The sequence below is a fragment of the Melospiza melodia genome, chromosome 6 (genome assembly GCF_035770615.1).
Source record: "Melospiza melodia melodia isolate bMelMel2 chromosome 6, bMelMel2.pri, whole genome shotgun sequence".
Taxonomy (NCBI): domain Eukaryota; kingdom Metazoa; phylum Chordata; class Aves; order Passeriformes; family Passerellidae; genus Melospiza; species Melospiza melodia.
Genome location: NC_086199.1, coordinates 63,139,433 through 63,166,479, shown reverse-complemented (window position 1 = coordinate 63,166,479; position 27,047 = coordinate 63,139,433). Strand labels below are relative to the sequence as shown.

Genomic DNA, 27,047 nt, shown 5'->3' with positions numbered 1-27,047 from the left:
TGATTTCGCATTATTGATGACAACGTTGTATGTTGTATTTCCTCGGCCACCCTAATCAGTGTCAATGTAATGGATTCATGTGACCCACAACAAGCTGGTTCGAAGGAGGGTCTAGCTTGATGGAGCTTCAAGCCGTACTGTGTGCAAAGCACTCAGTACTAAGTGTTCTACAAATCATAAAAGAAAAAATAATTTAAACCTTTAAATCTGCAGCAGTAACAGCAAAGTTGAAGTACAACACAGAGCCTAGAGAACAGGCTGAAGTGACTCTTGTATAGCTCCAATGTGGCTACATGCAACCCAAACCATTCCTAACACAGTGAAAGGCTTCTCTCGCTTTTTTCACATGCAGTCAATATCTTCTCTTGATCTGATCCACCTTCACTTGTGTGGGATAAAACTGAACTGATTGCCTGGGGACTGAAACTCCGTATGAAAAACAAGCCTGTCAAACAGATTTTAACCAAATTTTGTCATAAATCTTTCAGCAAACTGAGTTAGTGTTCAGCTGGGAAATGCTTCAGCTGCTGATGTATGCAGGGTAGGCTTTTCCCCTTGATTCTTGCCTGAGAAAAGGAAGACTGTCATTTAGCAATGTTGAGTATATAACAAGGCAAACAGCTTTTCAACAGAGGCAGGCAATTCTCTGTCATCGGGAATCTCTGAGCCAAGAAGGGATGTTTGCCTAAATTATTTGCCCTAAATGTAAATTGGTAAGTTACATGAAAAAAGTACAGGATAAAATATGTATGAGAGGACAGTCTGGGATATAGAGGAGTCTGATTCAACGGAAGTGATTACCTGATAGTTTCAAGTCTTTGAGTCAAGAAATGTACTGTTTGGAATACCACTGACAAAGCATGGGACTTGCAGGTTTCCTTCTGTGCAGCCCAGCTGAGTTATGCTGAACCGCTTTGAAATTCGCCAGCGTAAGAGACTTGGGTTTCCTGGAGCCTTGAATTCAATCCAAAACCTGCAAGAAAATAAAGCGCTCCCCACCTGTTTGCAAGAATGATTCAGAGAGAACAAATGAGCATACAAAGGAGTTCCAAAACTGCAGGATCCACACCATAAAAGCAAACTTACTTTTCCTGTTTCTCTTCTTGTTGGACAGAAACACAAAATGGAGATGAACAGCATTCTGGACCGTGTTTGTTTCAGAAGGCTTAAGAGCCCACTACATGCTATGAAACATGTCAAACTTTAGATCGTAGAGAGTAATTTATTTGTTTATTCTTGTGAAGACAGGAAAAAGTCTCCTCATTTCATGGCAATATTTTCTCTATCAGAAATGTTATTGCATTGATAAAGCTAATAATGGAAAACAGCCCTTTGTGTCAATATTAATCTGAGATAAATTTCAATAAGAAACCCTGCTTCACCTTCAATTTCCAAAGGAGTCAGCTTTTTACAGAAATAATTTTTGCATCCATTTCCATGATCATATAATTAGTTCAATAACGGACAATATTTCTTCAAATCTCTTCAGCATCCACTGCATAGATAGTGTAAACTTCTCAGTTCAGATCTGCATTTGATGTGCTCATTACTGCCTATTTTAATTGATCCAGTGCAGTTTTCTATCTATAGTATCCAAAATTCTTCCCAGAAACTTTAACAACATTCCTAAACTATTAAGAGCAATATAAAAAGAGACAACTGTGCTTTATTGTGTTGTATAAAAGTAATCATAGCTCTTCTACTCCAAATTTGTATAAAGGCATCAGCCCATAAGCATGTATTAGAACTAACCACACTCAGAATGTCACATCTAGTGTGACTATTGACATTCACTTCTTACTTTCCTAATAAGCAGATTACAAAAATCAGTTTCAGATCTGAAATCTACATGTGATTCTCTCTGTTCAATTTATTATTAATAGTTCAGACTCTACCTTCATTTCATCAGAAATATTGTTAGCACTCAAAAGAGGTGAAGAGTTAGAACATGTACAGTCAAAATTAGACATCATCTGCAACAATTGCTACTAGCTTACAACATCAATCTCCTACTGAAGACTGACAGTGAAACTGCCATGGGTAGTATTTGCTTGATGATGGCAACAGAAAAGAGCAGAATAATCTTTTCATCCCTAACTCTGCAAGTCATTTCAGGTCATGGTAAGAAAGTTCAGTCCATACAATTCTTATTTTCAAAGCATGAACACACAACACCAGTTTTCAGCCATTTGCAGCAACTGACCAAAGCAGATAAGGATTTTCATAGTTTTCAGATCAATAAAGCCGAAAACTGACTATAAAAAGGTCAACAGACAATTCATCCACTGACGTGTTGAATGTTTAATTCAGTACAAGTCTAGCTGCTCAAGTTTGACAGCATTCTTGTTTTATATCATACTTCAGCACTGCAAAATGATAAGGAGTCTGACAGCTCAGCTTAGCAAACCCTGCAACACCAATTAGTCACCACCATGATGCATATTTAGAGAATATATCTAAAACCCACGGTCTGTGATAACTTACAACACAGAGCCCATGAGAATTTCTCATGAGTAGTGCTCCTGTCCCTGCTCAGACTCACCGAGGAAGGGTTACTTACGTGAGCAGGGAGTGCAGGCTATCAGAAGTCACAACGTGCCATCTTTGTGCGTGGGCAGGATTGCACAACCCCGAGGCTCTGATTGGATCCTGCTGCTCTCCACTGGACTGTGTGCACATCAGGCACCTGCTGCAGGCAGCTGAACCCGGATTCGAGGTTCGATGAGAGCACGCTCCGAGCGTGATGGTTGCCCGCAGTCCTCTCTCACTGCCTGGAGAATTTGGCCACGGCAGAGTGAAAATGGCACACAGATGTCACCATGTCGAAGTGGAGTCAAATTCTCCCTTATTTTGAATCATTTTGATGCTGCACAAATTTAATCAAACTGGAATTTTCACACTTGATGATTTTTTTCTTCTAGATTCTGTGTTGGATACTTCAACATCTCAGCTGCAGAATTGTAGGACCTTCACAGTTCTACTTGAACATGGCATACTAAACATGCGACTACCAAAATAAAGTTCAGTATTTTGAAAATTAATCCTAGGGGTGTTAGACCGCTTGCCCCCGAAATTACTATGCCTTATTTAGCAACATGTAAAACAAAGATAATATATCCCAAGTACTTAAAAACATATTTTCAAAAGCAATACACTATTGATCAACTTCTCAGGGATTCCAATGATGGGCACCACAGAAAAATAAGCGAGGAAATTGCTGACTGTATTCAGTGAGGACTGAATAACACACAGTAGCAAAGTGTTAGTACACATAGGTAGAAATAACTGAACACGAAAAACATTAATTATCTAAGCTCTGTCCATAAAAAGCAAGAACCCTCTAAGAAGCATAACATTTCATTCATGTAATTTAAAACTATTTCATGAAACTGCACTGATGGTCTTAACATCAATACCTCCTAGTGTTTTGACATTGCAAAATTAATAATACTTTATAAAAATAAAGTAAGCTCTCCTTAAAATTTACTAAAATAAAAATAAAACCATAGATAAAAACCTATGAATACAATAAACCCTCACATTAATAACTACATAAGTGAGCATCAGGTTTGTCTCTAAAGTGATTATGACTCTTATCCTGCTACTGCAATAAGGTCTTATAGAAAGGACAGCAGTCTTTAATCTTAGCCAAATTTTCAAATGAAATTAATTTATGGCAAATTTTTACCTCCCTGCATTTTGTTCAACATTTTCCATTAGTTTTATGGAAAATTCTTTATGCTGTACCATTATCCAAGTTCATGAACTGCAATGCTGAATACAGAAAAGGACTTTTAAAAGTAACTTTTAAAAGTTACTTCACAATAGAGATTGAACACACATACACAGATATTCCCATGCAATATGCTCTCCCTTCAAGGATGACATAACAGAATCTTAAATTATTAATGAGAATGGCAATATTTGAACTGAAATACTAAAGAGGTCTCTGCTTACTTTTATACCACTTCTTTGAATTTAGTTAATTTTCTCTGAGTCTTGAATAATACATGCACCAAAGGATTTTATTTCTTTTTCCATGTTTGTCCTTGCTTGTATGCATTTAATTATATCTTCCATCCTTTTTTTTTTGGATTAGGATTGTCTGCTTCTGATTTAAGATAAGGCAATATACTTGAGGGTCTTATAATAGAACTTCTGACAAAACTTGCTAGTGGTAATAGTATATATACATACCTATCTCCACTTATATGCAGTCTGTAGTTTATATTATTACAAACAAACAAACAAACGAATTGTCATTCAGCAGAATTGTGTCCACCAGAGTATATTAACATAGATTTTTTTGAGCTTGTGCATCTTCAACAGGTTCCTTTGAGAGTTTATAGGCACTGCTCAGCATAGCCCTTCATTTCACACAATTTTTGACTAGTTGTACCCTTTATTTCTCTGAGTCTGCAAACACCAATTGCTTCTAAAGACTGATTTTTTATTTGGGTCATGAAGGCACTGCATAACAGATCCCAGCTTTCAGCTGGCTTTAAACAGTGCTGCAATGGCTCTATGGCATTGCATAGGTCTAGGTTGAGCTCTGATCCCAAACACAATGCTGCAGTGTCAATGCCTCAGAGAAAAGTAAATTCTCTTAGGTGCAACTTCATACTGATGCAGTGACACTATTTCCTACTATGAATTTACCTTGGCGGCTGCTAGCAGAGGGATCTCTGCAACACGCACCACTGCACAATGTAAATATGCCCTCCAGTATGTGTGTGTACATCAAATTTTTAGTCTATAATACCAATTCCAAATATTGGCATGCATGGTTGTGGTGTCTGTGTTTACAAACTGTAAAGAGGCTTAAGTGTTTATCCCCTTTACACACAGATATCCCGGAGGTGTTCAGACGACATGGGAACCCTACTCTGGGCCCCATGTTCGTACCTCTCATGGTACAGGGTGCACACTGTTTCTCCTTTACTAACTCTGCACAGGATCTTTACTAGCTTTCTATAAGGAGAATGTCTTAATACAGTACTCCAAGTTGTTCTCTGATGGATCTGCTTCCCAGAGGATAATGGTTAAATAATATGAGAGATATTATACTCAGTATCTTTTACTTCCTAATCATATCAGTATTAACCAGCCTCTTATGTTGCAGCTAGTCAGTCTCTAGTGCCTGATTTAAAATGTTATGCTTTGCTTGGGTTCTTCTAAATGACACTTCAAACTTTGAAATGAACAGATTAGTAACAGATCTTAATATCAAGTTACCTATTACTTGTTTTGAAGTCAAACATAGAGATTGCAATGGAGTTTAAAGCATTATGTGTTGCTCCTCTACAACGCACACACTAAGACAGAAGAACTACTCATGTTAAGGAAATGGCTTAAAATCTCAGTTATAATGTGATTTGATTTTCAATTAATGAGTTCTATCTAAGCACTTGGAAGTAAAGGAATGGATCAATGGCTCTGTTTGACTAGAAAAGAACATAAAAGGAATCGTATCCCTGTTTTACTCTTTAACTATAGCTTTACTTTAGATAGACTATATTGTGTCATACTATGAAATACTTACTACAGCTGATTGAAATGTAGTTCGTCTTCACATAAGTAAGAGAACACCTATAATGTTAATGAACAACTTTTAAGCTGAAATTGATCAGTTACCTCACTTTTCCATAGAAGCTTTAAGATAAAAATAATGCATTTGAATTTTCACAGGTCAAAATTCAGGGACAATGAGAATGGTACTTCAGCTGAATTCCATGCCAAGTGTTCCAGCATCTCTCTGGAGCTTAAACATGGCTTCAGAAGTGACCAAATGACCAGCCAGAGAAAAGTCAATCAGGCAGTGTCTTGTTAACTTGCAGTTTAGCCCTCACACAGAGGAAGTGCTGTAATTCCTGTCAATTACATGTTTTCTTCCTTCTCTTGAAATGAATACTCCCTACTCCAGTACGGCACCAGCTGGACTAGACAACATTTTGCATGTCCTTATAAGTTCATCATCCTGTCTTTTTTAACTATAAATGGAGACACTGATTTCAGTCATTATTGCACCCAAAAGTTAACCAAGTTTGCTATCACATTTTATTTGCATTCTACAGTGGGTATCTATGAAGATAAGATATTATGTTCTCATTTTATTTTATGAAGAAGGAGATTCAGAAATCATGAGTAAGATGTGTAAATAGCATCACAACCATGTAGCATTTGATCATGTAAGGTCAAAAAGAATGGATCTGAAAATGCTAACAACTCTTTTACTGAAATATTTCACTCAATTTAATATCATGGACACAGAGAGTAGGAATATGATCCTGTGAAAAAGGAAGAGAAACTAAAGAAAGAAATTACAGGGTTTTCAGATCAAATGCAATAGGAAAATCTTCTATCTTTTCTGTTTTAAAAAAAAAAGTAGGTACATCAACAAATTCTTCTAACATATTATTTCCATTTATGCAGTCAATTGTATGGATTTGATCATAAGGAGGTACAGAAATCGGACATGTTACTCCCAACTAATTTTTTAATATACTCTCCCATGTCACCTGTGTATGTCTATTGAGTGAATGAAGGTGAAATACAATTTGAAAAGGAATTATGTCTTCAAAAAATTAATAATTCTACTAAATCAATTTATCATAAATATTTGAGATTATTTCTGCAAGTCTCATACATTTTAACACATTTTATAATAAATTTCTGAGAAGGAATAGCACAAGACAAGAAATTTAATATGGCAGAGGTCGTATGTCATGATCAATGAATTAACCACCTAGTAGTGTCAGGATAATTGATTCATGACATATATGAGATTTGAAAATTTCAGTCAAAAATACAGATATAGGAAATCACTTCTGATGGTGCCTTATAGCTCAATTAAAGGGGTTAAACTGAACTGTAAACCAGTTTCAGCCTAATTATGATGACCAGACTGGGACGTCTCAGAGATAACAGTTCTTCCCTGAACATGCAGGAAATGTACATGAAACCACAGCATAGCAACTGTTGATATTAATTGATTTTTAGTGCTAAGTAATAAAATGATTCATAAAGTATATATTTCTTCTCACTAACATAATCTCTTAATAAGCTTATGTGTGTTACCCACGAGTTTACCATACTATTTTATCATTACTTTAAGTACATACCGTTACATCCATGAATTTTGTTATTTTTTCTGGATCTTCATCCTGGAACTTTGATACTAACCATTAGAAACAATGATACTTCCTTAAATTTTCACTGCATGTATTTCTGTATGTACAAGTATCTTGTAGGCTTCTTTTCCTTGTTAAATAGTGCTAAGTAAATTCTACAGACTTACACATCAATGAAGTTGCCAAAGGTATAACTCATGACTGAAACTGAACGATTCTTTTCCTCAAAACTTCCAATTCGATTTTGTTATGTCACCTTTATTTAAATAGTTGTACTCTTAAAATGTTCAGGACAAGCAGCATATTTCTTGCTTTTGTTTGCTGCTTAGGTAAAAATTGTGCCTTTTATTTCCCTCTTAGTGTTAAAGTTACTTCTTCAAATCTAACAGAAAGTAGATTATTATTAGATATTAGGAAGAAACTCCTTTCTGTGAGGAGTGGGAACAGGTTGCCAGAAGTTGTGGATGCTCCATTCCCTGAAAGTGTCCAAGACCAGGTTTGATGGAGCTCTCAGCAAGCTGGTCTAGTGGAAGGCGTCCCTGTCCATGGCAGGGGGTTGGAAGCAGGTGATCTTTAAGGTCCCTTCCAACACAAACCATTCTACAATTCTATGATTCCATGATAATTTTTCAAAAAACGTAATAGAAAATAATATTTGAGAGAATTTCAAATGGACATTTAGTCTATTCTCTTGCCCCAGAGCACTATCAACAGCACTTAGACCATTCTCATGTAGGTGTTTTACTAAGCTAGTGATGGAAATTGGAGAGCATTCCTAGGCAACCTAAATGAGTATTTCACTACCTTTTCAATGCCCATCTAACATCCCTCCATAACAGCTAAACTTCATTCCATTTTGAATGTTGTTATGACTCCAAAGAATATGGAGACTACACCACTACCTTCTTCCTTGCAGGAACTGTTTGAACCCATGTGGGATTATGGGATCTGCTCTCCTAATGAAAGACTGTGTTCCTCTACACCCCAAGGAAAAACATTAGAAAAGGTAAATTTCCCAAAGTGCTATAGCTGTAAATAACTATTTTAACATACTCAAAAAGCATTTTTCACTCCCTCATTGCTCCTAACATAATGAATATTCCAGAAAATATTCTTGCATATCTGTCCTTTAATATTTCTAGGGCTAGAAATTACATGGATTTTTTTTAATCATAGGTAGAATCCAACTAATTTTTAATGGTGAAATCATGTTAGAAGGAAAAGAGCTGAAATAACCCTAAAATTGCCCATATAAGAAGAGGAGACCCTCAAGGAAAAGGCCATATTACTGACTTGGCAGCACAAAAGGGTTCTCATTGTGTACAGCTGTGTTGTGCTTGGCCAGTGGGATAACTGCTGACTTTAAATAGCATTTGATGTCTTCATTCTCACAAACAAAGTAGCTACATAGGCAGGTGCAAACTCGTTTAAAAAATTTGTATCAGGTGGAACTTCTTTGGAGTTTTTTGAGAAGCTAATTATCATCACTTGCCCTTAAAAAAAAAAAAAAAAAAAAAAAAAAAAAAAAAAAAAAAAAAAGCAATTCACTCAAACTAACTTCCTGCTCAAAAGTCTCTTAAATTGTGTTTATCCCACAAGAAACAAAAATTTGGGAACACTAAGCCTAAGCAAAAATTCTTCTTGCTCACTTCATGACATTTCATCAAAAATGTGGAAAGAAGACTCCTCCTAGAGTGTAAATAGCTGAGGGAAAGTCAGAGCATCCTCTATTTACCTCTGCACCTGCAAAGGAAAACGAAAACGTCTGAAGCCCCACCTTTTAAGAGCCTTGTGAAACAATCTGGGAACTGAGCCAACTTCTACTTTCTCACTATATAAGAGTTGGGAACAGACAGGTATTTCCTCAGAGGCAGGTTGTTTGGTGGTTCCTACCGGACCTCCAGAAGATGGGTAAAGGTGGTGGGACAAGAATACCACTATGGATATCAATACTAGCCCTGGTCTTCATACAGATCAAAGGTAGGAAGATTCACTTGCTTGGCATTTTTACTGTTTTAAAGAATTTATAGCTTGCTTTGGAGTTTGAAGCTTTTTTTCCCCTGGCTTTGTGAAGCTAATGAACCTCTTACCTTCATGCAAGATTTTATTTTCTGCTTAAAATACTTTCTTTCCTAAGAAGAGAAAATTAACTCTTTTGAAACTGTCATCCTGTTTTTCCCCAGCTGAAATCTGGAACAGCTCCACTGCATTGAGTGGAACTTTCTCTGAACTTATAAGTCTACAAAAACGCCTCAAGATTTGCATTTAGCTTTTAATATCCACTTGAAGGTGGTATAGCATTTCTAAATGAACAAACCAAAAGGTGCAAAGGTACCTCTAGAAAGGAATAAATCAGTGGAGGAGTATGTCTGCATGAATTATTAAAGACTATTTATCAGGTGATGATAAAGTATTGAAGAAAGGGAGGGTTTTGCTTTAAAATCATCAGGCAATAGGTTTTAAAAATTTATTTACTCTTGCTTACGAGGTTGCATAAAAGCTTAGCACACCGGCTTGGTTTGCAATGGGCTGAAAACAAATGGAACTGCTATAAATATTCTATTCACTTAATAGTCACAGATGGATGGAGACCCCTTTAATTTTTTTTTTCTTTTTTCACCTGATAATTTCCCTTTAAGTTTAATGTAACAACAATGTTAGTTTTAAATGCATTTTGATTTCTCGTGCAGATCCTATTGTATGATTTCATAATTTTCCTGCTCCTAGGTAGTTCCACAGTAGCTTATGTTAAGAAGTGGTAGTGTCAAAGAATAGCCTATGACAGGACTAGCTGTAGCCTCAGCAAAACATGCAATGGCAGCAGGGATCTGCACAGTGCATGTGGCATGAGACAGAGCAGAGTCACACAGTTCATGGAGAGAGAAGCAGAAAACTCTCTGAGGCTGGGCACTGAAGGAGCCCAGAAGCACTGAAAGATTCCTACCCTCAAAAGGGACACACGTCCTCTAACCCCAGCTCTCTCCCCAGGAGAGGACTTGCAGAGTTCCCACAGCTCTGCTTTCAGCCTTAGCCCCTTTAGTGGTCCTACCCACAGGCTGCCCTGGTGAGGTGCAGCAGGGGGTGAGCCTCCCCTTGCACTTTGGCCAGAATAGTCTTCACCTCAGCCTGCCCTCTGACGGACTCTCACTAAACAGTGAGAGCACTGAAAGCCCATCTGGATAATGCATGCATTCTAATTCTGATGTTGCACTGGAATGGAATGAAAAATGGTTTCTTTGCTTTGGGCCAAAATCAACAGGCACAAATGTATCTATTGGAAAGACCTATTTCCTTCTGTATGGTGTGGCTTTTGCATTTATTTTCCTTCTGTGGCTTATTACAATGAATGCTTGAAACTAGAAAATACAGAGTAACTTTGGCTTTGACAAAGATCAGTCCTCTGACTCTAAAGTGAATTCTTCATGTACAAAAGGGACTTATTTGAAAGCCATCTAGCTAGAAAAGTAGGTTTTACTAATGCTTAAAGTACAGAGTGATCATAAAACCTAAAAAATTTAGGTCTTTTATCTGAAAAGCTTGTAAGGGAATCCAGAGGTATACTGTGACAGAACAAGGACCTGCTCAAATCACCACAGGCATGTTTTTGATGGCTTCCCTGCAGTAATTTATTACCCAAAAAGTTAAAAAAGGCAAAGGCTGAAGGAGTGGTGTTTGGCCATCGTTGCATGTAGCATAGGTCCTGATGCATTTCTGGCCTCTTGTACATAAATGTGTCTTTGATTTTTGATATATGGAGTGCTGCACATTTAAACAGATATAATTGAGACATTATGAGGGGATTCAAGAAAATTAGACATTCACATTTCCTTTACTACTCTTCTTGATGCAGTTCAAGCCCAGGGCGGTGAACAACCAACAAAATCAGAGTATGTTTCTCCATCTCTCCTGCAGCGACAAAAATTTTTATAGGTATTTTTATAAATAGGTATTTTTATGCTGATCTCTTTGCAAGGTTTTTTCTGAATAAAGGTGTTAAACTGTAAGATTACAAGAATATTTTGATTCCTAGCTACACACATACCACACACAATGAAAGAAGCCCTCTGTAAAATATATCCAGTTTTCAGACATTCTCTGATTGCTCTAAGCTTGGGAATTTCCTCTGAGATCTGACCCAGTGGATCTGCTCTACTGATATAATACAGTTATCTAATCTTTGACTTCACAAAAGGTACATAACTTATATCTAAAAGTGTATTTTCAGAAGAGGTGTGTGTTTACATACATATCACAAAGGTACTTGATAGTAGGTAATAAAAGGCACATTTTTTTACACTATGTCAAGATGACTGCATCACTCACAAGAGAATAAGAAAGCTGTAACTACCTTAAGCATTAGAATAATTAAGTACTACAAGATTCTGCATGAAACTTAACTGGACAGTGCAAAATAAGGGTGGAAGGATCCAAAGCTGACGGGTGTATTAGTAATGACAGGCTGAAATAATTGATCATTAAGTCTGCCCTGCAAAATGTGTGCCGCAGGTTATTTAAAAATAGATGTTGTAATCAGTATTACAACACAGTGCTCTGAGGATCATACTGCTCCTCTTCAGTTCAGAGTATCAGGGCCAGCATCAGATGGGAGTCTTGAACAAATGGTGGAAGAAAGTACTACAGTCTGTGCAATTTAGCTCTTAGTGAAATTTATAGAAAGACAGAACACAAAGCATTGTGTAAAAACCACCAATAAAACCTTGTGGAAACTTTCCACTAGAGTGTAACTAGTAGTAGGAAATATTCACTAAAAAGACTAGGCAGTCTCTACCCATATTCTAGGACTTCAGAAAAGATTAAACCTGGCCATTTTTTCTCCTTTCTATTTTCTACCAGCTTTCAAATCCCAAGGAGTGACAATCATTCCACCTTTTCCAAACGCACTGAACGTAAAGGGTAAGTTAAGCAAAAGTAATGGCTCAGATATCTGTGCCCTTGTTAATGACAAAGAGCATGGAGTGACTGAAAAAAAAAAATCAGTGAATTGTGTAAGAACCTTTAGCATCATAAACCAAAAAATTACCAGAGAATTAATTAATCAGGTAACACAGATAATCTAAATGTGAATCCAGTGCTTTTGACTCACTGCTCTATGATGCAGCTGTAAGAAAAAAAATTAATATATATGTTTAAACACGTATACCTATTGTGCATGTTTTTCCATGGTATTATATATATTTCCAGTAAAGAGAGGAAAATACTAGTGTGCTGAAAACTGTTGAGATACCTTATCCAAGGAAGAGGGTACAATTCAAGCAGGCTGAGTGTAAATGTGGAAAGGGATGGGGAAGATAATCAGGAATTTTAGAGAGTATCCTTGCAAGGAAAGGAAGCCTGAAAAGAAAGCTTTCTATAATGGGCTGGAGGAGGAGTAGAGAGGTGGAACCCCTTCAAAGTGAAGTGTAATTTTGGCACAAGAACAACCAGTCATACATGGGACAGGAATATGTTTCAGAAGATTTTGACAAAAGTCTTCCAGCCATTTAGAATTTGTGGGTATGAGTGGGCTTCCCAAGTAGGAGTACCAGCTAGTTTTAAACTAGCTTTTATATGGTTTTATGGTGAAACTTGAGGACTGCATACATTTAGGAAAGGATATATGGGATAGGGCAGTAATCAGAACTAGAGCACTAAATCTAGTGACCCCAGAGGTCTCTTTTGATTCTAGGCCCTATATCCCTATGCAAAACTGATTAAGCACAAAAAGCAACTGAAATAAATAAATAATGACAAAAATAGCTTGACAAAACAGAAAAAAGATGAGCTTTTTGGAAAGAGGCTGGTGAAAGAAGCAGGAGGGATAAAACATCTACATGGAGGTTGTTACAAAAAACTACAGAAAATTCTTATTGCTTATTTTGAATCCACAGCTGGCAACCCCTATCACAATGGCCGTGTTTGCAGCACATGGGGTAACTTCCACTTCAAGACCTTTGATGGGGACATCTTTTACTTCCCTGGGGTCTGCAATTACATCTTTGCATCCAACTGCAAGTCTTCCTATGAGGACTTCAACATCCAGATCAGGCGTGCAATGGTGGAAAATGCTACTGTGATCACTCATGTCTTCATGAAGCTGGAAGGAGTAGTGATCGAACTGACCCCCACCTCTGTCCTGCTTGACAACAAACTGTATGTTCCTTCTTTGTTCCCAGTGGGCTCTTTGAGCAAGTGTCCCTTTCCCTCATTTCATCATTGCTCCCAAGCAGTGGGAGGGCTCAGGTCCTTCCTGAGGTAGTAACAAAAACAAAGGAGGGCTTGACAGCAAGCTAAGTGTCACTTGTGCAGGTTATCCCCATGTCTGTTTTGTTCAGATGAGCTGTATCCAATATGCTGTCCCACTGCTACAGTAGTGTATGTATGCATGCAATTAAGTCTATAAGCTGCATTCTTTACACCCTTGGAGTCAGTAGTTTCCATTAATTTTACCACATCAGAATCCCTGCAAGGAATTTTTGACAGCTTCTGTTCTTGCACTGAACAGTGTGCAGTAAAGCAGTGACTGCTCTTCAGCTTGTCCCTGAATTATTTTAAAATTATCTGTTCTTCAAACTTGCTATCTATGTAGTAATTATAGCACTGACTTTGGCATAGGGTGTGAAACCTACCCAAAAGGCCAGGTAAATATTTGGGCACCTATCCCACAGTGAGTTGTCTGTTATGGCAACTATGTACAGTGAGCTAGTCTAAAGGTTATCTCGGGTACAGCTTCCTGAATGGCACTCATGCCACAGGAAGCCTGGAGTCTATCCCTTTATTAGCAAATGCTTCAAGGAGTAAATAGCAATATCCTGAAGCACACTGGCTGCAAAACAGAGCCTCCCAGCACTTTTTTGAAAAATGCAACCACAGACATATGCTAACACTTTACCCAGCAAAACACACTTAATGGAAAAGCCAAAGGGAAAAGCAAGGCTGATCCATTTGCACAATGAGAGGCAATGCATAGGAAATGGACAAAATATTAAAAACCTGTGTTGTCTGTGGTAGTTATTGCTCTAATTTCTTCACAGATATGTGTTGAAAATTCTCAAAGAGAATGAGAAAGGATATCATTGTGAACATTCAATGGATATTCTGTCCCTTCCCCTGTTGACTTATGATGATCTTTCCCCAGGGTCCAGATGCCCTACAGCCACATGGGAGTCTTTATAGAGAGAAGTAACAACTATTTGAAAGTTTCTGCCAAGTTGGGACTGACCTTCCTTTGGAATGGACAAGATGCCCTCCTGGTAAGAAAACATCCAAAACACAGCAAAAAGTCTGTATTTTGAAAATAGCCTGCTTACACCTTTGCAGTATTACAGCCAGGCAGGCATTAATTACTTTTGGATTTGTGTCCATTTTTAGTGTATTGTTCTGTCTTCTCTCAATTTCCCACTTTTTCCCCACCAAGCTCAGCTCAGAATCAATAAGCAGTACTGGTATAGGCTGTGCTCCTAACCATCAAGATGGCCATTTCTATAGACTTCCTTCCTCCTTTTGTTGTTTGTTTTTTTTTTTTTTTAGGTGGAACTAGATAAGAAATATGCCAATCAAACTTGTGGACTTTGTGGGGACTTCAATGGAATTCCAGGCAGCAATGAATTTATTTCAGGGAGTAAGTAATAATAAGCATTATTAAGTACTGGTGCTTTTTTTTTTTTTCTTCTTAGAATATACTTTAATACGGGTTGTGGGTTGTACAAACTGGAAAACTGGCATTACTTCTTTATGTATTCCTGTGATGTCAGTTGTGCCAAGTCAGGACTTTGAGATGTAATTAGACTACTATCATTGTTAGATATTTTAAGACCTGCCACATAAAAATTTCTACTTGTTTTCAATAGTTAAGATCCAGTTTTTTATAGATAGTGTTCATATTTCCCCCTTCATATTTTAGTGATATTAATTAGTAATCACTGTTCAAGTCATAGCAGGTAGTGTCACAAAAAAAAAATAACTCCATGCAAAATTTAGTAAGCATTATTCTAATATTTGAACTGTTTTTTACAGAGACAAAACTGACCCCCATACAGTTTGGTAATAGGCAGAAGATGGATGGACCCACAGAGCAGTGTGATGATCCTATTCCTCCTACTTCTCTGATGAACTGCTCGAGAGAATTTGTAAGAACATCTCTCTCAAAATGTGTTCTCTCACTATGAATGCATTCTCTGTCTTTGGAAAAAAACTTTTTAGAAGAGGGAAAAAGTAGAACATGAATATGACTCAGTTGTAGGTCTCAAACGAAAAATATTCTTAATTTCATGTTGTTTTCTTTGCTAAGGGGAATGCCAAAAATTTGCATTCCCCTTCCACAAGAAGATTGCATATTTTCCTGAAAGAGAAAATTACTGAGGATGTCTTAATATAAAGAAAGGATATAATGCTTGGGTAGTGACCTGAGGTGAGAGTAACTAAGGATATGGAAGCTACTAGAGTTATTCAAAGGAGTTCCATGTGTTTTTGCCCTATTGTTATATTTTTCCTTAAATATCAGCTTATGGATACTGTTGGAAGGGTTTCTGGACCAGATCAATCCTTGATTTATTCTGCTCCATGCCTTAAGTAATTATTTTCATATGTTCTTAACATTTGTTTACCTTCTCTCTTTTCCTTCCTAGGCCTCTATGTGTGAGACAGTACTGACCAGCAAAGCATTTACAAGTTGTAACATGCTTGTGAATGTCCAGGACTACATTGAGACTTGCATACAAGACCTGTGCCACTGTGACAGCTCTATGGCTGACTTCTGCATGTGCAACACCTTTGCTGAGTACTCCCGGCAGTGTGCTCATGCGGGTGGACAGCCCCAGAACTGGAGAACCTCAGATCTGTGCCGTGAGTATCTTGGGAAGGGACCTCCACCTGTGCTTACACATCTAGCAAACTTCACATGTGTGAGGTTTTTTCCTGAAGAAGAAAGTTGAAAAGTGCATGCAATTATAATCAGTTTTTACCTGGTCACACGCAAGACTTTGGGAATATGGAAGTTTAGGGGGTTTTCAATATCAGTCAGAAAATATAAAATGTTTCAGCCTCTGCTTGGATCAGGATACCTTGTCATAGCTTGACACAAAACAGACTAAATTGCAAAAAAAAAAATATTTCCTCCAGCTTTTAAATGAAAAGTCAGCTTTATAATACTCTTTCTACTTTTAGCCAAATCATGTCCATTCAACATGCAATACCATGAGTGTGGCTCTCCCTGCTCCGACACGTGCAGCAACCCGGAACGATCTGCGCTTTGTGAAGATCACTGTACAGATGGCTGTGTCTGTCCTCCAGGCAAGCTCATTTCCTGCCCTTTTCTCATACCAACCCCACTAGAGTACTCACCTGTACACATTTAATAACTCTCTTACTCTGGATCATTCCCATCACATCATCAGTGTTATTATCGTGGAAGTAATAGCTACATTTCTCCCCTGAATGCACTATTTCTATTCAAATTACTAAATATGGCCTTTTAAACAACAAATATTCCTTGCATATATACTTTTCTAATGTATATATATAAAATCACTGAACTTAGAATAAGATAATTTGCTCCTAAAAACAGCAGAGTCTTCTATTCTCAGCATTCAAACTCAGTTCACAGAAAGTATAAAATGTTTAAGCAGATTTTGCACGCAATCATAACTCCTGCTGCTAGCAAAGCTACATCTAGTTCCACAAATGACCAGATCCTTCTTGTCAAGTGTTATGTGTTTATACAACAAGGAGCTGACAGTGCACTAGGCAGTGTGTTAGATCTGGTCCTTCAGAGAATTATACACAAGAACTGCATATCAGTACAAGATAGATGTGTTCTTTGTGCATACTTCTGGGTCTAAATTTTTGTTGCTGTTGTGACTGTATATCACAGGAGCTTCACCCCTTGCAGCTGTTCTGCCCATCCCCATGATGTCTCACAGAATTCACCATCACTTGTTTGTGTAGTAGCATTGACTTCTCTAAGGCAATCCTCTGTCTCTGGGCATAGAAATATTTACTGTACAGATATGTCCCTGGGCAGTCTTGTAAATGGTTCATCTATTTCAGCTCATTACCTAATAGCTTTAATCCTAGTTCCATTCTAATGAAATCTGTAACAGAAAGGTATTTTCCTAGAGGTCCCTTTTGATCAGGCTAAGATTTTTAAATAGATTCCAATGGAATATAGCCCTTCAATCTCCACATAGCTTGTGTCCTATTATTTTAAAGTACAGCAGAAACAGGACATAGTCTCAGGCATCTGATAGATATGTGTTCAAAGGCAGGTTCTGCAGTGCCCAGAATAAATAACAGACCCTTTCTTTCCCTAGGAATGGTATTTGATGATGTTAATGGCGCCGGCTGCATTCCCCGCAGAGAATGCCACTGTACCTATGAAGGTGAAACTTATGCTCCTGGTGCCTCCTTCTCATCTAAATGCAGATCATGGTAATATTTTCTCACTTTCTGGTTTTTTGGGTTTTTTTGGTTTTGAGTTGGAGTTTTTTTTTGTGCATGAGCTGAATATTTACTGATTTCCCCATAAAAAACAAATGAGCAAGTACTTACCAATTGAAGTTCCATAATTACACTGCTTTAGAGGTCGCTTTCATGTCTGTTTTCCCTTCACACTTGGAACAAAAATTTGAGTTTTTGAACACCTGTTCAATTTCAAGAAATACCAATGAAGGAAGATAATCAAAGTCAAATACCAGAGGTGTTTAAAAATGTGAATTCGGGCTATACCTTTGCAGCCCTACAGTGTAATGCGAAGGTACTCATATAAATATTGTGGAGATCATGACATTTGGGGGCATGTTACATTTAGTGTGGAAGTTCACATTTGAGGGGCATGTTTAACAAATATATATTTTTTATTATCCCTATAATTACTGAAGTATTACTGCATAAGTGTATGCAACTGCACCTGCCTATTTATTTATTTTCCAAGAAATACTTAAAATATTTGACATGGATTACAAGTTCACCAGGACTGAATTCTGTCCAAAGATTGGAAATGAACAACAATATATATAGAAAGTTATCACCTTAACATAAATGTGCCTGCCCCATATTTGTCTGAGATTTCTAAGCAATACTGCTTTCTTTGGCAGTGTGATCAGTGTTTCAAGAGGAAAACTAGGGCATCATCTGCTCTTATTGCCTTTTTATTTTGTTTGCACTTGCATTACTCCAATTTTACTAATGCTTCCTTCATTTCAGTACCTGTGTTGGAGGTGAATGGTCTTGTGTCACTCAGTCGTGCCCTGGGACTTGCAGTATTGAAGGAGGTTCCCACATTTCAACATTTGATGAGAAATACTATTCCTTCTTTGGAGACTGTAGTTATGTCCTAACCAAGGTAAAAATGAGTCACAATCCTTGCTAAAGGAAAATGTTTTTATTGTATATAATGTTTTTTTTGATGAAAACTTCTGGCAATCACATCAGTTTTCTGAGTCATTGAGGGTTAACATGGTTATAGGGTTAACACCCCTAAATGGATTTCAGGGGCTTTTCTGTTAGGGTTATACTAAATAATATTGTAGTATTTTTGTGGGTTTTGATAATTTTTTAGGATTTGCACTGAGTTTTTATTAGATTTCATCGCCCTAGGTGTATTCATTGTTTATTTTTACTGAATGACTAAACTATTTTCATAAGGACTTCATATTAAATAAAATCTGCTCTTGACATGATCGATCTGAATGTTACCAAGCAAAATAATCATAAAATCTTAGAAATGAGCTGGAATGAGATGATTTAGAAATCTTATCCAAAAGTTTAAATTATTTAAATCATTGAAACTTTTGGATAAGATTCACAAGCATTGCCTTGATGCACAATGGCAGCATAGGTCAGACTTTACACATTAAACTCCTCCTTTTGGCACCAACATGTAAAATTAGATTCTCAGGGTGTCTGGAGGCAGAGGAAAACCCCTAAATCTGTACACAAAAGTTCAAAAAGCCCCAGAATTTAATACTGATTTTCTAGATTGCTATAATTATGCATCTCAGCTGTCCTCAATTTAATCTTCAGTATGCCAAAAAAGTGATAAGACACATTCAGAATTACAGCCTTCTCTGAGTCTTTCCCTATTCTGTTTTGGCCATTAGGCACACTTTGAAGATGAACACAGTTCTATGAAAATCAGAACTGAATAGAAATCTGAACCTTTATGCATTAACTTCCTGAATAATAATTTTAGTTTCATTTTCTATGAGAGGATATTTAAAGAATGTCCAAATCACCAGGGTCTTGAATAATCTATTCAGTGCAGAAGACATTGGAAACAATCTTTTCTCCCCCTGGTAAACTCATAAGCAGTGGGCAAGAAAGGCACACCTCCTTCTGCTCTAGCATACTAAACAGGTATTGCCTACACATTAGGAACTTGTCTTACTAATGCATGAGGAAGTTTTAATGTTCAGATTAATATGTCTAACTCACTCCTGAAAGCCAGAAGCAATGCACAGCTTCCAGTGTGCAGACTGCATGAATGCCAACTTAGTGATTCCAGACATATGTTAGACCATAGGAGCAAGAAGAAATGAAATAAACAATATTTTTAAAACGCCAGCTTTGCTAAGAATTTCATTTGCACGTGAATTTTTTTTTATATAACTATTTCAATATAGCAAATCCTTTTAACAATATCTTTGTTTTTTTTCTTCAAGCTCTGTGACAGCAATGAATTCACAGTGTTGGGGGACATCCACAAGTGTGGCCTGACTGACACAGAGACATGCCTCAAGGGTGTGGCCATCAGCCTAAATGGAGGACAGACGGTGAGTAGCAAATGTACACACCTGACATCCTACAGGGATGTTCTCTAAGGGTAGCAGACAAGGCAAATGACACCTAACAGCACAGACAAGAAATTTGCACTGCCTTTTTGTTTTATCAAAACAAAACATTAGTCATTTTGAACATTAGTCTTAATTTTTTTTAGTAAAGTAAGCACATTAGAAGAGAAGATCTTATTAGCGTTCTGTTATTTAGATAAATTCTGGTTTTTGCTCTCTTGGACAGTCAGTGGAACACAGAAATAAAGATTACAGAAATAGTACAGGAATCAGAACCTCATCATAGTCTCCCTCCATTTTTTCCCTTTATCTTGAGTAGCATTCGATAGGAAACATTTGGAAAGTATTTAACTTATCTGCTTGATAACTATTGTCTTTTCTTGTGGACAGAACATTGTGATCCAGCCTTCTGGGAGTGTATTTGTGAATATGATCTACACACAGTTACCATTCTCAGCAGGTAAGTTCCTTTGAAAAACTACTATTTCTCATTTTTATTTTAAAATGTTATTACATGAGTTAAGCTAAAAATATATTCTACCTATGGTTACACTGCAGCAAACCCAGAGCACTGCCATAGAGCACTATCTCCCATTTTTATGTAATAGGATTTTCCTATTCAACATTAACTTCAGTAAGATCATGGTTAATATTTAGCAATATCTAATTAGTTGAAGCAAATTGTGTTACTGCACACTTTCAGATCCAAACATTGTCATAAGAGAGGAAAGAAAAATTCTGACATGCAACTGGACTCCAATTTCTCAAGTCATTAGTTCTGTGTTCCCCTGTCCTTGTTCTGAAAGTACATTCATCACTGAAGTTTCTCATATGCCAGTTCTTCTCAAACACTACTGCACCCGAACACAAATCAAACCATGAATGGACAAAATAGGTCCAGACTCCATTGGACTCTTCGATTAAATAGTGCTATAGCAAAGGCAATGTTTTAAATAACAACAGAAGTGTGTGTTCTTCCCTCATTTTAAAACACGTGACAGAAAGTGGAGGTTTTTTATACATTTGTTGCTTAGGTGTTTAGGTTAGACTGTTTCGGTACTGGATTTGAAATTCTGTAAGGATCACTTTCCCCCCAGTTCTTCAGAAGCTAGGATCATATCAAACACAGCTGTAGAATTCCTTTATTATATTGTTCCTGTAATGAACAATTATTTTCAACTGCTCATCTCTAATGAAATTATAACTATTTTTTCTTATATCCCTAGCAAACGTCACCATCTTCAGGCCTTCATCTTTCTTCATAATTCTGCAAACAACTTTTGGTCTTCAGCTACAGGTTCAACTTGTGCCTTTAATGCAAGTTTTTATAGACTTAGACCCATCACATAAAGGGCAGACCTGTGGTGAGTGACCTTGTCCTAACAACTGCCTTCACCAGCACCTGTCATCCTGTAGGAAACTTGTACAGACCGTCTGCTTCCTTCTAGGTCTCTGTGGGAACTTCAATGATGTACAGACAGATGATTTCAAAACCACCAGTGGTGTGATAGAGGGCACCTCAGCTGCCTTTGGCAATACTTGGAAAACTCGGGCTGATTGTCCTGATGCCAAAAATACCTTTGAGGACCCCTGTACTGTCAGCATACAAAATGGTAAACTCAGCAATCTCTTCTATTCTCCTGTAAGATGCAAAGATGGAATAAGCTGATCAACCACCAAGCATTTAGCCAAAATAACAGAACTATTTGCACATGCACACAATTTTCCTCAGTTGATACTAGAAGTCTTCAATTAATAAATAACTAGCGAAATATTTTGGATCTTCAGATATATTCCTTTGGATCAAGATAGCAAGTCAACTTACTTAAGGGAAACTAGAACCATACAGCATATTAGGGATTCATTCCTGGAAATGACTAATTGTCACAGCTGTGCCTAGCCCCTCTGAAGGTTGCAGTACTTCCACTGGTAAACTAAGAACCAGACTTGCAGTTCAGAGACTGAAAGCATTCAAGCTGCATTTCAGTCAACAAAATATATAATTCTTGAGTATTCATCAGCTACTATTCTGTTTCTGAGATGAACTAGCATAGTTTTAATTTACAGTGTGAACCTTCCTTTTTAAAATTCAGCTAGGGGTATCTTTAGTCTATTCCATGACAATTATAATGAATTAGAGAACATTCAGTTTACAAAGAGTTCATACTTGTACCTAGAGGAAGTGAAAGACTGTGTGCCTCAGCTAATGCAGAGCTTAATTATATTGTAATGTTAAGCTTCTGTAATTTCTCTGGAGGAGGTATAGTTATGTTGAGACAGAGTTTTGCAAATGCATTGCCATAGAAATCCTTCCCATGTTTTCAATTCACAGACCAGTATGCTCAGCACTGGTGTGGACTGCTCTCTGATACCACGGGACCTTTTGCTGAATGTCACTCAACAGTGAATCCAGAAGTTTACCATAAGGTATTTGGCTCTAACTCCATCCATCTAATACAGGAGAAAAAGACTCAGATTTCTGATACTAACACCTGAGAGAGTAACTTGCCTGTTGTGGGGGGATGCATTCATGATAGTTCTTTAAAAGCCAAGGGTTCATTCTTATCTACACAATATGAAATTTCCTCCTTTGTGAAACTATCTTTCTATTCCCTGGAGGATAAGCATACAGCTGTATTCCTCCTGCACCTATTTTTAGGCATAAATTTAAAGACTAAGTTAGGAGTTTGGATTTGCTATCAAAGGAAAAAAATTGTTCCTTCTTAGAGATATAATGCAAGCTTTAGCCAGAATCTTAACGAGCACTTTAATTTCTCTGAACTGTTCTCAGAAGGCTTTTGCATATATGCAAGGACAAGGCAAGCAATGTGCATAAAAAGCAACAATGAAAATTAGACAAGATGTGAACAAAAATGTTCCGGGAATTCAAGGTGATGAAACCCTGTACTAGAGCCCCTGCGTACTTTAAAAAAACCTTCCTGTTATTGGAAATTTGTAAGATTATGCTCAATAAACATAATCTGGAATTAATAATATTGTATTATCCCTGCTCAGCATAGAAACCCATCAAATAACTTGTATTCTTTGTTACTCTGCTGCAGAGAGCCCAGGCTTCTAGGCAAAAGCTCCAAAAGCTGGGTGGCATCAAATAATCTCCATTTATTTTAAATATATATGGCACAGTGGCAACAAATTTGAAGTAGTTGGAAAACTGCCAACATGTGAAAAAACAAAAAGAAAAAATAGCTCAAGATAGTGGACCTCTAATTACTTTTTTTTTTCACATAAGTAATTTCTTTGGAAAGAGCTCAATGAAAATCAGGCTTATACATGTGGATTACACTCGCTTTAACCTCTAATGAACATAACACACTTAAACTGCAGAGTTCCATGGTTTTGACATGACGTTCTGGTGATCACATCATCCTCTGTTCCTAGACCTGCATGTTTGACACGTGTAACTGTGAGAAGAGCGAGGACTGCATGTGTGCTGCCCTTTCCAGCTATGTCAGAGCCTGTGCTGCCAAAGGAGTCCTTCTCACTGGATGGAGGAGCAAAGCCTGCAGTAAGTTTTACATCCCGTTTGCCTTTTGAAAATGATCACCCAGAAGGCCCCACACAGGAGCTCTCAGGGATTCCACAGTAAATTGTGTTAAACTGGGTATAGCATTGACTTTGAAGAAGCTGAGTAGGAAAGAAATGCTATGAAAGACAGCAAACAAGGAGAAATGTTAAAAACAGGCTTTGTTAGATTACTTGCTTAAAACCATCAGAAAAAACCCGAAGAGCAATACCTTTGCAATAGGAATAAAATAAGTAGGGTGTTTCTCAACTTACTTTGACTAAAAGTATAAAAACATACAGGAAGAAACATACTGTGTCATAACATAATCAAACTTCATTCTTTTTTTTTAACATGGGTAAACATATGACGCATTTAAAAGGGAAAATTTTGCTCTAGTACCACAAAAAATTACGCTACTGGGGATATCAGTAAAGTATGTGTACATAAAATGCCATGTTTATTTTACATACTTTATCTCAAATACTTTATACCTATGTTGATTCTTGAACGAGCAACAAATGTAACTCACCTTCTTGCTCTCAAGCAAAATACACCACCTTGTGTCCGAAGTCCCTGAAGTACACCTACAGTGTCAATTCCTGCCAGCCCACCTGCCGTGCTCTCAGTGAGCCTGATGTCACATGCAGCATCAAGTTTGTCCCAGTTGATGGCTGTACCTGCATAAATGGGACCTACATGGATGACAGTGGCAAATGTGTGCCTGCTTCTAGCTGTCCTTGTTACTACAAAGGAACGCCTCTGTCTTCTGGAGAAGTTGTTCATGATAATGATCTTGTCTGGTAAGAGATTTGTAAAAACAAGTGAAGAGATTGGATATAGGCAGTCATGAAACTATATAAATGTCATGAAATCAAATCAAAATAATTTCTATAACAAAAAATTTCAATTAAAAAAACACAGCTTCCTAAATTCTTAGGGCTACCCATGTTAGGAAGATTGCACATAAATAACTATGGGAATTCAACAAACAGTCCTGTGGTGGGTCAGCCTTTCCTAACAGCCAAACTCCCACCCTGTCCCTTTCTCTATGCCTCCCTTCCTCTTTGCCTCCACACATACTTTTCTTATCCATGACTGGAAAAGGTTTGTTCCATAGTGAAAGATGCCTGATCATCCTGTTACAGATTATTCCCATTATATGGAAATCTGAACTAGTCTGAAGGACAGCTTTAAACCAGGCATATAGACAGAGAAAACATTTAATTATATAGAATCTACTTGTATTTTGTTCTACTCTAATATAGAATATTAATATTTTAAATGTGCAAACTATTTTATAAAGGACACATTTTATTTGTTTTATCACACAGTAATTTTCTATTATTTCAAGTTCATTGGGAAATAGGTTGAAACTTAACAACAAAAAATTTTAAAATATCCATTCCCTTCTTTTTATAGCACTTGTGCCTATGGAAAGCTGAGCTGCATTGGAGAGAAGCCTGAACCAGGTAACATATCACTTAAGATTTTTTTTAACTCTCCCTTTCTATCATCACTAGTTTAATTTCTTTATTCTCCTCATAGTGATGCAAATTGTATAAGTCTGAAATCAATGAAGAAAATTAATTGAGGTCTTCTGTAATGTAGAGGACATTCTCAAAATATAAAGAAACACTCTCTTACCTTTCAGGTGGCTGAAACAAGTTAGAACCCCCTGGGTTACCAGGGTAAAAGGATACTTAGTCACCGCACTCAGTGTGAGAGGAAAACTATTCACATTTTAATTAAAATGTAAAAGCAAAAAACCCCAAAGCAACAAAAAACCCCCAAAAAAACCCGAACAAGTAAACAAGGATATTTGTTATCCTGCTTTGTTCTGTTTTTCTGAAAGGAAGTGTTTCATGAAGCTAAATAAAAATTCATTTTATTCAGTAGTCCAAGCATAATCGCAAAAACCACGTAAATATGAGATCAAAACAATATTTGGTTTCTCTCTCTCACTACATGCATCACATTAAGGTACACATAATTCACAAAGGAGTATTTCCACTTTTTTTTGGAAACACAAAGATACAAACGCATGGTTGGCCTCACATTTCTCATGGCTTTTCCTCTCTTTCAGTCTGTGTGCCTCCCATGGTTTATGTTGACTGTGGCAATGTCACAGCAAATGTGGTAGGAGCAGGATGCCAGAAGAGTTGTCAGACTCTAGATATGGAATGTGTAAGTACAGACTCTTTATACCTAGTTGAAAGTATATTACACAAGATATCTCTTACAATTACCAGCTACAGCTGGACTCTTCCACCATGGGAATGTTTCAAGACATCTTTTCTTTATGGTGCTTGCAGTACAAAACTCACTGTGTCTCTGGCTGCGTATGTCCTCATGATCAAGTGTTGGATGGCAAAGGTGGCTGCATTGCTCCAGAAGACTGTCCATGTATTCACAATGGGAATTCCTACAGTGCAGGAGAATCAATCAGAGTTGGCTGTAACAACTGGTAAGGGCATATTGAAAAATAATATTTTGGAAATAAAAAAATAGAACTGCTTAAGATCTAAGCAAATAACAACATTTCACTCTAGCAGTATCAGTATTTCTAGGAAAGAATCCTGCATAAAACAATGCACTTCGTACCTAAAAAGTAAGCTCTGTCTACTTGTCTCAATGGCACAGCCTAGAAATTGCAAGTTGTCAGAAAACCACCATGGTTTTGATGTTGTCATGTTCATTCAAGTCAAAAAATCTTTCTTCCAAGGAAATCCTTCCATTTCAATAGATCCAACAGGATCTGGAAAAGTGAAAGAATTGGTGTCTTCTGATGCAGTTGATTCATTACATTAAGTAACACGGTCCTTGCATAAATTCCAATAGTTCTTGAGCTATGTTGCATTTTTGAGAATAAGCAAACCTCATTTTTTCATTAGAATCTTAACACACATTAAAATACAGAAATGTACCTATATTTATATTGTGTATTTGTCTAGTTTTTACATTTGGAGTGCTTTTTGTCCTGTTTAGCACATGTAGAAACAGAAAATGGCAATGCTCTGAGGAACCCTGCCTAGAAACATGTTCTGTTTATGGAGATGGGCATTATACCACTTTTGATGGCAAACGCTTTGATTTTGAAGGAGACTGTGAATATGTTCTGGTCCAGGTAAGAGAGTATTGCCTAGACTTTTGCTCTAATTACCTTTGCTCTAAATACCTTCAATACAGTAAACAGTGAATATCATTATCCTGTTTCAGAACTACTGTGGTCAACAAGCTATGAACCAGGGAACCTTCAGAGTCATCACTGAGAACATTCCATGTGGCACTACAGGAACTACCTGCTCTAAGTCTATTAAAGTTTTCCTGGGTGTAAGTATTTTCTTTAAGTTGTGCCAGAAGGATGGAACAAGCTGTCCCAGATACACTGCATAGGAGAAGTGGCCTCCAACATAATGAAAATGTCACTAGACTCTTTTTTGCTCTCTGCTCTAGAAAGCAAAGGTGGGAAATCTAGAAAGACATTTCTTAACCTGAGGTTGTTGAATAGGATCCTCTTGATGATATTATTTCAAGAAGTTACAGTCAATATAAACAGCTACAAAATAGTGACTTTTAAATTGGTCTCTAACTTTTTCTTCTCCTGTC

The 27,047-nt window shown here is 37.2% G+C and overlaps 1 protein-coding gene across 1 annotated transcript in view; it reads left to right on the top strand.

Annotated features, from left to right (window-relative positions):
- The first annotated feature begins 9,010 nt into the window (after window positions 1–9,010).
- The window catches only part of LOC134419937 (mucin-5AC-like), a 48,383-nt gene continuing 30,346 nt past the window's right edge, over window positions 9,011–27,047 (top strand). The window contains exons 1-22 of the mRNA XM_063159539.1: window positions 9,011–9,110; window positions 11,985–12,044; window positions 13,019–13,280; window positions 14,266–14,380; window positions 14,658–14,748; window positions 15,144–15,256; window positions 15,755–15,971; window positions 16,293–16,418; window positions 17,438–17,555; window positions 18,330–18,468; window positions 19,787–19,897; window positions 20,306–20,375; window positions 21,142–21,279; window positions 21,364–21,528; window positions 22,248–22,342; window positions 23,315–23,441; window positions 23,986–24,241; window positions 24,861–24,910; window positions 25,525–25,625; window positions 25,754–25,905; window positions 26,427–26,565; window positions 26,658–26,771. Coding sequence (XP_063015609.1) covers window positions 9,038–9,110; window positions 11,985–12,044; window positions 13,019–13,280; window positions 14,266–14,380; window positions 14,658–14,748; window positions 15,144–15,256; window positions 15,755–15,971; window positions 16,293–16,418; window positions 17,438–17,555; window positions 18,330–18,468; window positions 19,787–19,897; window positions 20,306–20,375; window positions 21,142–21,279; window positions 21,364–21,528; window positions 22,248–22,342; window positions 23,315–23,441; window positions 23,986–24,241; window positions 24,861–24,910; window positions 25,525–25,625; window positions 25,754–25,905; window positions 26,427–26,565; window positions 26,658–26,771 — 2,832 coding nt within the window. The 5' untranslated portion in view covers window positions 9,011–9,037. The remainder of the gene's footprint in view (window positions 9,111–11,984; window positions 12,045–13,018; window positions 13,281–14,265; window positions 14,381–14,657; window positions 14,749–15,143; window positions 15,257–15,754; window positions 15,972–16,292; window positions 16,419–17,437; window positions 17,556–18,329; window positions 18,469–19,786; window positions 19,898–20,305; window positions 20,376–21,141; window positions 21,280–21,363; window positions 21,529–22,247; window positions 22,343–23,314; window positions 23,442–23,985; window positions 24,242–24,860; window positions 24,911–25,524; window positions 25,626–25,753; window positions 25,906–26,426; window positions 26,566–26,657; window positions 26,772–27,047) is intronic.